The sequence below is a fragment of the Colletotrichum paranaense genome (genome assembly GCF_030867605.1).
Source record: "Colletotrichum paranaense strain IMI 384185 chromosome Unknown Scaffold_4.1, whole genome shotgun sequence".
Lineage (NCBI taxonomy): Eukaryota > Fungi > Ascomycota > Sordariomycetes > Glomerellales > Glomerellaceae > Colletotrichum > Colletotrichum paranaense.
In genome coordinates, this window is record NW_026848962.1 from 483823 (window position 1) to 492698 (window position 8876).

The 8876-nt window shown below is 54.1% G+C and overlaps 3 protein-coding genes across 3 annotated transcripts; 1 reads left to right on the forward strand and 2 right to left on the reverse strand.

Moving 5' to 3' along the window:
* Positions 1-1365: 1365 nt before the first annotated feature.
* On the forward strand, positions 1366-3159 carry CPAR01_05140 (carboxypeptidase S1; the record flags this gene model as incomplete). Its single annotated transcript, XM_060489419.1, has 1 exon — positions 1366-3159. The coding sequence occupies one exon, from the start codon at positions 1366-1368 to the stop codon at positions 3157-3159; it is 1794 nt and encodes a 597-aa protein (XP_060350885.1).
* A 1661-nt stretch (positions 3160-4820) lies between these two features.
* Positions 4821-6936, reverse strand: CPAR01_05141 (uncharacterized protein; the record flags this gene model as incomplete). The annotated part of the gene is made up of 2 exons (XM_060489420.1): positions 4821-6371; positions 6430-6936. The coding sequence occupies 2 exons, from the start codon at positions 6934-6936 to the stop codon at positions 4821-4823; spliced, it is 2058 nt and encodes a 685-aa protein (XP_060350886.1).
* A 640-nt stretch (positions 6937-7576) lies between these two features.
* Positions 7577-8113, reverse strand: CPAR01_05142 (uncharacterized protein; the record flags this gene model as incomplete). The annotated part of the gene is made up of 1 exon (XM_060489421.1): positions 7577-8113. A coding segment is annotated over one exon (537 nt), but the record flags the coding sequence as incomplete, so codon positions are not given.
* Between the last annotated feature and the right edge of the window lie 763 nt (positions 8114-8876).

The following is an 8876-nucleotide window of genomic DNA, read 5'->3' on the forward strand; positions in this document are numbered from 1 at the left end:
TATAACGGGCGATGCCGCTATCCACTCAGAGACACTGACTTGATTACATATGCCAGCGTCCAATGCATTCCTCGTGATTCCGATGTTCTAATTCATCTATCGCGCGTTCCTTCGTCCGATCAGCGGAACATCCAAGTCTCTTTACTATCGGATCATTTCGTTAGCTCAAATCAATAAAGTTCTTCTCCGGCAGTCGACGCTAAGTGATGTGTGTGTTTAGGAGGCACGTAGCACGTATTACTAAGCATGGAGGCCGTTAGTCGTGCTTGAAGAAAACATAGCCAGGTGGAACTCTTTACAATTCGATACGACCCACGCAGTTCTTTCGATGTGGAGACGAGGTAGACATATAAGCATCATCACATCAATGGGGAACATGAGACTTTGCGGGCGTTTCTTGTTGGCTCTTGCGGCTGATGTCGGAAGTCGGAAGTTCCGAGGGGAATCCCAGTCCTTCAGCTTTCGGGACGCATGAGCTTATCGCGCGATCAGTCGAAGTGTTCGCCTGTTGTTCTCCTTGGCAATAACTTACGAGCTGGCAGTTGAAAGAACTCAATGCGGTTATATAACTTGACCACCGGTCTTCGGTATTTCACTAGTAATCAACTTTTTGTTGTTGTAGAATATGCTTAGCACGTCCCTTCACATGGGCTGAACTGATACATCAATGGCCTCATCCTTTACAAGGCCCAGCCACGGCGACTTGTACAATTATCATCACTCTCAAAAACAACAAGAGATTCATGAAACCCGTGGCTAGCTTTCCCGAGGCTGGAATTCGTACGCACTACACAGCCATCTTCATTCCTCTCCTCAATATACGGCAACTCAAGCAAGTCGGGTCATACTACGTTGCCCGTGCTCAATTGTCAGCCACCAACATGATTTGAGACGGCCAGCACCTTCAATTTGCCTCGCGTCTGGCTCCCTCTTAGCCGAGCCAACCGACTTGGAGATGGATGAGCCTTGTCTGATCTTGGACCCTGAGTGGTACGGACAACAAATCCGTGGCATCCACGGCGTTTTAACTCGACAGTCCGTGTCCCAAGTGACAAATAAGCTTTCCTACCTAGCATGTTTGGGAGACGACCCAGCATTACCCACGCTTATACGCCCTGAGACGATGCCATTTCGTGATCAGTGAGGAAACTAGACACTCCTTCAAACAGCTGGATGGAACGTTAAAGGCACTAAGGTATGGCTCTTTACCGATAGCGAGGGCACAACTCGTATGTATACGCAGGCTTCGTTCGTTTGGTTAATCTAGGTCGATCTGGATCGACACTATCCGCTCGTTCATACTGTTCCAACGGTAGCCACCAACGTAGATCTGTCCGCTAGACGCGGCAGCGAAACATCACGACTATGCGGGCTACTCTCGTTTGCGCCGTTGCCTTCTTTTCATCTCTGACTTCTGCGCAGTTCGTTGCGCAGCCTACGGATCTCAAGACGGTCAAGGGGGCCGGAGGCGTTAATGTCCGATTTAAAGAGGTGCCGAACGGCATCTGCGAGACGAACCCTAACGTGAAGAGCTTCGCCGGCTACGTGGACGTCAGCCCAACGCAGCACATGTATTTTTACATGTTTGAAGCACGACAGAATGCCGCCTCAGCTCCCTTAACCGTCAGACTCGACGGCGGGCCGGGAGCGTCCTCCATGAACGGCCTCTTCACTGAGATCGGCCCTTGTTCCATCGACGCCAAGGGCAAAGTGGTGGACAACCCGAACTCGTGGTCGACGGTGAGCAACCTGCTCTTCGTCGACCAGCCCGCGACCGTCGGCTTCTCCTTCACCAACCTGGTCAACGGCACCGTCAACCCAAAGACGGCCGAGATCGTGCCCCAGCAGTGCACATCCGCGGACCCCATGTGCGGGACCTACTCCTCCATGGACGTCTCCCTGACGCCCAACTCGACGGCTGACGCTGCGAAAGTCTTTTACCAGGTGATGCAGGGGATCATGGGCGCCTTCCCGCAGTACGCGGCCAACGGCGTACACATCAACGGTCAATCGTACGGCGGCCACTACGTGCCGGTCTTCGCCGACTTCATCACCCAGCAGAACAAGGCGAAAGCCCCCGGCACCGTCCAGGTGCCCCTCAAGTCCATCTCCATCGAGGACGGCTTCATGGACACCCGCGTGCAGTTCGGCGCCTATTTCAACTACTCCGTCTCCCCGGGTAACCCCTACGACGTGAAACCCTTCAACGACACCCAGCAGAAGCAGCTCTTCACCAACATGTTTGGCCAGGGCGGCTGCCAGGACCGTCAAAACGCCTGCAACGCCCAGCCGACCGACAAGCTCTGCGCCGAGGCCGACGCCTTTTGCGTCAAGAACGTGGAAGACTTTTGGGACGTCAACGCCGGCCGCGCCGAGAACGACATCCGCCTCCTCCTTCCGGAACCCTACCCCTCGGCTACGTTCGTGAGCTACCTCAACAGGGCCGACGTGCAAGCCGCCATTGGGGCGTCCAACAACTTCACGCAGGCGTCGGTGCAGACCGCTATCGCGTTCGGGTCCACGGGCGACGACAGCCGTACGGGGGCGCTGGTCACGCAGTCGCTCAAGAACCTCGTCCAGCAAGGCATCACCGTCTCCCTCTTCACCGGCGACGCCGACTACGACAGCAACATGATTGGTGCACAGATCGTCGCGGCGCAGCTGGGCACGGCGAACTGGGCGAGCGCCGGGTTCGTCAACATGTCTGCCAACACGGACGGGCAGGTACCCGGGGAGGTGAAGCAGGCCGACAATTTCTCCTTCACGCGGCTCTTCTTCGCGGGTCACCTTTCTGCCTTTAACCAGCCCGAGGCGGCGCTGAGGATCCAGGAGCGGACGATCAAGGGGGTGGACATCGCGTCTGGGACGACGCCGATGGTGTTTGGGAAGAACTTGATTACGCAGGGTCCGCCGGAGAGTACCTTCAGAGAAGGGTCCGCGACGGTGCAGACAAAGGTTGTTCCCAAGGGCGCCGTGTATGATCCGCATACGCATCTGCCCGTTTTGCCTGCACAGGCGGCGGCGGTGGACGGTGGTGCTGAGTTTAGTGTCAAGGCCGACCAAGATCCGGATATGGAGCCTCATCCGCTGGCTGGTATGACGGCGAAGAATATCAGAAAGATGTTGAGAGAAAATGGGCCGCCACAGCTAAGGATTTAGTTAACTTGTCTGTATCGGGCTTAAGAATGCTTAGATATGATGGTCATCTCGCTGGCCAAGACCTCAACAATTTGTACGCGTGTAACTCGAAGAAGTAAGCCTATACACATTTGCCTATCCGTCCTGAGGTCCCTTTTATGAAATCTTGGTATAACGGTCCCGTCTCCAGAGATCAGTAGGAAAAAGTTTGAATCAGGAGCTGCCATAGCAGACCCAAAGAACCGTACACATACGAAATTCGTTGCAGACGAGGCAGCTCTGAGGTACAAGTTTGAGATTTGGTAGGTAGAGCCAGCAATGGTAGAAAGCTCCGAGCTACCAAGGTCAACATCCCTAGGTTTTTGGACTCTTGCCCTAAGATGATGGTATCCATGATGCTTTCAGCCATTGTGAGTGAGCCTTTGCGGTCTTGGAGTTATTCAATCCGCACATCTGGCTACGAAGAAAAATGCGTAATGGCCAGTCAAGTTGCAGAACCACAGAGAATGTTTGTGTTCTTTCAATATTCCAATTGTGCTATTTCTATCGAGGACCGATTCGCGCCCTATCTATCATGAATGAGAAAGACGGCAGACATAAAGTAATCCTCAATGCTCGATAACGATCTGTCCGCAACGGCACCATTATGCCTACATTAACATACATGTTGGGCAAAAATGCTCAAATGAGATGTCGGCGCGACTGCTCCATGATTTCATTCATCAACACCCCTCATCGACAAACGTCATTAAGCATGATACTTAGAGCTACTTCGTCGTTCACAACTCTTCACCACTACCTGTCACGTATTCGCAGAGGATCGTGAAGTCGAAAGGGAGATATATCCATCCCACATCCTACCTATCTCAAACTTTACTCATCCCCAACGTCCTGCTAATTCCAAGACCCCATTCATTCCGACCTATCCCAAGCACTAGGCTTTAACCTTCATTTCATACGTTCTGTTCCGTTACAAAAGGTTCTCTATGAATTCTGACAAGGTTGTCAAACTACTAAGAAACTTTCAGGTCTCTGAAAACAAAAGAAAGGCCCGCCGAGGATGAACGCACTGGTATGCCTCAAGTACACCTCCATGGCAGAGAACTTGCACTCTCATCATGCAGGTGCTTGCATGCATGATGCCAACGACTCGGAGCGCTGCCAGCCTTTCACGTGGTCCATAACTTGAGCACCATACGCTGGCACGGCACACACCTGCCGTCTGCCGTCTGCCGGGATCGCCGAGGTCGTCGCGTAACCTTCGTAGCTGGCTTGGTGTTATATAGGTACCCACTCCAGCAGACAATCAAGCTTTTGCCCCAATTTACTTAGATTGTGAGTCTCGATACTAAGCTTCCTTAACCCCCAAGGGACGAGATGCCGATGTCCATCTACCCAGGTCACCGGATATCCCCTATTCCACCGGTACGTGTCCAGCAAGGCTGTTTAGCAGATATCGAATCCGGCAGGTATCAAAACAAAAGCCACCAAGAAGAAGGACAACAAGTATGGTAGTCATAATACGTTAAGAATATATTCGGGCGTCTTATACGCCATGCTGAGTATGCTTCTACCCAAAGCCCCAGTTCCAATGCAAGTAGTCCGCCCATGGTTGTAAACTCCAAAGCCCATTTTTAATACTCCTCATTATGTGTATAATGCAAACACCACTTCATGCACGATTAACCTCTCTTCTCGTCGAGATCAGTGCGATCTTGCCTCGCTCCCAGCATTGGGCTGGGCTGGATCTCGTCACCTGCCTCCTTCTCCCGTGCCGACGAGGACTCGGACACATCGGCGTCGTGCATCACACCACCCTGAGACTTGCCCTTGTGCTGCTCCTTGAAGTAGCCGTGCATAGCCTCGGAGAAGAGCTCGGGGTCTTCCCAGACCTCGGGCTCCTTCTCGCCCTGCATCGCCTGTCTCTCTTCCCACTCCTTGCGCATGTCCTCGATCTGAGCCTTGTGGTCCTTCTCGGCGTCGTAGTATTTGCCGACGCCGCGGAGGCGCTCCCAGACACTGAGATGGGTGGGGTGAACGGCGACACCGTGGTACTCGGCCTCCTTTCCGCTGCGGATGTACGTCCAGCGACGCTCCTGCTCCTTGAGATCGAGACCGGTGGTGTCGGGCAGGAAGAAGTAGGTGAGGACCATGCCGGCGAGACCGAACCAAGGAACAACGTAGAACTTGGTCTGAGTGTCGATGTAGTTGTACAAGACGGAGGCGAGGAGAGCTCCGGCCTTGCCGATACAGGCGGAAAAGCCATGGGCGGTGGCGCGGATAGGGGTAGGGAAAACCTCACCGGCGACGAGGAAGGTAACCGAGTTGGGTCCGAATTGGTTGAAGAAAGAGCTGAGGAAGTACATGGCCTGGAAGGCGTGAACGCCAGCCGGGCTGGTGTAGTATTCGAAGTTGAAGGCCGGAATGACGAACATGACGAAGCACATGAAGAAGCCAACCTGCTGCATCATCTTACGGCCGTAGAGCTTGTTGTCGATGAACAGGGAGGCGAGATAGTAACCGGCAAGGGAGACGACGACGTTGATCAGACTCCACGTCCATTTTGTCAGGAGGGAATCGGGGTTGCTGGAGATGACCGAGATGAACTGGCCCTGGAAAAGCTTGTTGCCGTAGAAGAAAACGTCATTGCAGAACCAAGTACCAGCAGTAGCCAAAAGGCGACCACCAAAATGCTGGAAGCAGTATTTCAGAGCGTTCACATCGTAGCCGGTGACACCCTGCTTCTTCTTAGCCAGCGCAAGCTGTTGGTTTGCGCGCGGCATCTTCCAGGTACGGTAGTAGACGAGCCACAAAGTACCGATGGCGGGGAGAGCGAAAGAGAGGCGGAAAGTGTACTGAGCGGCGGACTGGGTGTACGGGCCGTTGCCGTATCCGCGGTTGAAGATGACGAGAAGGACGATGAGAACGACCTGGTTGATGAGCTGACCCCATCCCTGCATGAGGAAAGCCATGGTGACCTTGCGGCCGCGGTGAAGACGATCTTCGCGAGTAGACAGACGGCCGGCGGTGACGGAGTTCTCCATGGACGACGTAGCAGTGATGGGGTATTCACCTCCAACACCGAAACCGTAGAAGAAGAGAGACCAGGCGTAGAAAATGACCCAGCCTTGGAGAGAGCTGGCCCAGCAGCCGGTCAAAAGTAGCAGACCGACAAACATGATGGCCGCATCCTGGATGAGACCCCAACGACGGCCAATCCAATCACCAATGACCTGAAATTCTGTTAGAATTGGTTTTTCTTTTTTCAAAGGCGCAGGTTCATGAACTTACACCAACAGCGGCCTGACCAATCATGATGCCAACAATCTCGAGATATGTGACAGAGGCGACCCAGTTCTGCGTGCAAACGGCGTGTCCCTTGCCCCAGCACTCAGGCCAGACGGCAGCGAAAAGAGGCTCCAAGTTACCAATGGAGAACAGAACGTAACCCTCGAGACCGAGACCGGCACCGGGAAGAACAGCGTTGCGGAAGTACCAGGTGAGAGGAGAGAGGGGGTCCTTCTTCATCATCTCGCCGGTGGCCCTGAGCTCCTTGGCGGCCTCATCGCGATCGACCTTGTTGACGAAGTTGACGCGCTTCCACCAGGGCAAATCGGCCCAGTAGACACCGTCGGTGGTGTATGAATCGTCGGGACGCGTGACGTGACCGAAGATCTCGCGCTCATGCGCCGTGGTGTGTTCCCGGGGGTAATCCTCATGCTCCTGGCCCGTTTCGGGACCGTGAGGCACGGGAATCACGCCAATGGGGGCGGAATGGCGTTGGTGATGAGTCGCCATTGTGAATAAAGACTGTGAGGTGTCCGAGACACTTCCTGGGGTTGCGAGAAGGAAGTGTTTAGTGACGAGGGAGACTAGCTCACGCGCCGCTGTGAAGAGGGCGGGTGGCTGTGGTATTTAGATGTGTCTCGTAGGGGGGTTGCGGGGAGACCAAAGCAAAACCTTGATGGGATGGGACGGTAACCCACGGACAAGGTTCACTGGTGCAAGAGGTTCCTTGCTTTACCTTGAGGAAAGCAGGCAAAGGATGGAGGGGGAGAGGAGGGTTGATGATGGCCACGGCGGGAAGAGAGAAAGAGAGCACAGCGATGATGGGCCCGAGAGGGACGGGAGCAGATATAAGCAAAGTTGATCCCGGGATGGTGGAGGGCTTGGTCGGGGCAGATGTCTTGCCTCAGTGACAAGATGTCCTGGATGTGGAATCGGCCGAACCCCGAGGAGCCGCTCGAGTCTTTGGACTCTGGACCAGTCTCCGTCGAGAATTGGATCCCGTGGCTGCTTCACCGGCGGGTCAACGGTTCTCTGATGTGCCGAAAGGACCCCTTGAGTTGGGTAGGTCGACGACCATCAGGTATACGGATACTATAGGTAGTGTACAAAGTACATGTACCGCGTCGCCAGGGTAGTCTCGAATCTTTTCCTAGGTTGGGTAACGGACGGGCAAAGAGGAGCTAAGGGTCAGAGATTGAAAGATGGGGTGCTTTGCTGCTGCTGCGGCTTCTGGCCTCTGACTGCGGGACTGGGCTTCCTGATGGAACAAGATACAAAGCGATAACAGTAATGAAAAAGCCAATTGCCAAACTTGCTGTAAGCGCGTCCAACCGGGTGATTTGGATGGACAGACCGAATAAACCCCAGCGGGCCAGGGGTACGATGTGCAGCACTGCAGACTCAAGAGACTTGAGAATCGAGAGGCGGAAGAGGAAGACGGGCTTGGAACTGTGGTGGGGTGTGGCCAATCTGCCCACTTACACCCCACTGGGGGTTGGGCTGGGATCCATGGACCAGAGCATGGGATGGGATGGGATGGGATGGCATGGAGAATGAAGAGGAATGTCCCGTGTCGGGAGGCATCTGCTATGACCTTGGTACACTGCGTATGAGTGAGTACCTGGGAAGATGTTGACTTTTCGTAGCATCGGCAGCGTCCATGGTCACATTCAAGAAGGTATGCAGTGAGTGAATGTACGAGGACCCTTTGGGTTGCTCATGCTTCCTCTCAGAGTTCGCCGCGACCTCGGACGTGCTCATGGCAGCTTCCCTCCACTTTCTTCTCATTGTACCGTGTACGGCTACGGTGTACGGATACCTCGCCTTGTGATCAAGGTGAATAAGTGTGGGAAGACCCATAACCCCCAGGGCGTCAGGGCCAGAAGAGGAGTGTGATGAGGTAAGAGGCGACACGGGTGGCCATTGAAGAGGCGTGTCTGTGTATATTGTGTACGGGTAGGTATTTGTGCAAGGCAAGACAAGCCGAGTTTGAGCTTTGGGTTCAGAGCCAGAGTGTGTGGTTTGTTTTTATTATTTTCCCATCTTTATTTGGTTTTGGACTAGCTGGATTGAGTGAGCACCAGCTAAGAAAAAAAAAAAGATTGATAAAAAAAACCAAGCTGGAAAGCCTGGAGGGAAGACCAGAAAAATGACACAGGGACCAGCTGCGGTCAAACCCGAAAACGGGCGGGGCACACTAGCTCTACGTCACCTGGTTGGACCTTGGAGGCAAAGCCGCACAGGCTGCGGAGTACGTACAGCACAGGAAGAGCCGAAGAGGAAAGAAAGCAGGTAAAATGCGAGCCAGCTGCGGTAGCAAGTAGCTGCTAGGCCCGTTGGGTCTTTCCAGGTTGTCGCTCCCGAAGATCCTGCCTCGCCTGCCTTACCTTGCCCTTGTCCACCGCTCCGAGATCCAGCCTGCCACCGCCGATGCTCTCTCTCACACGACA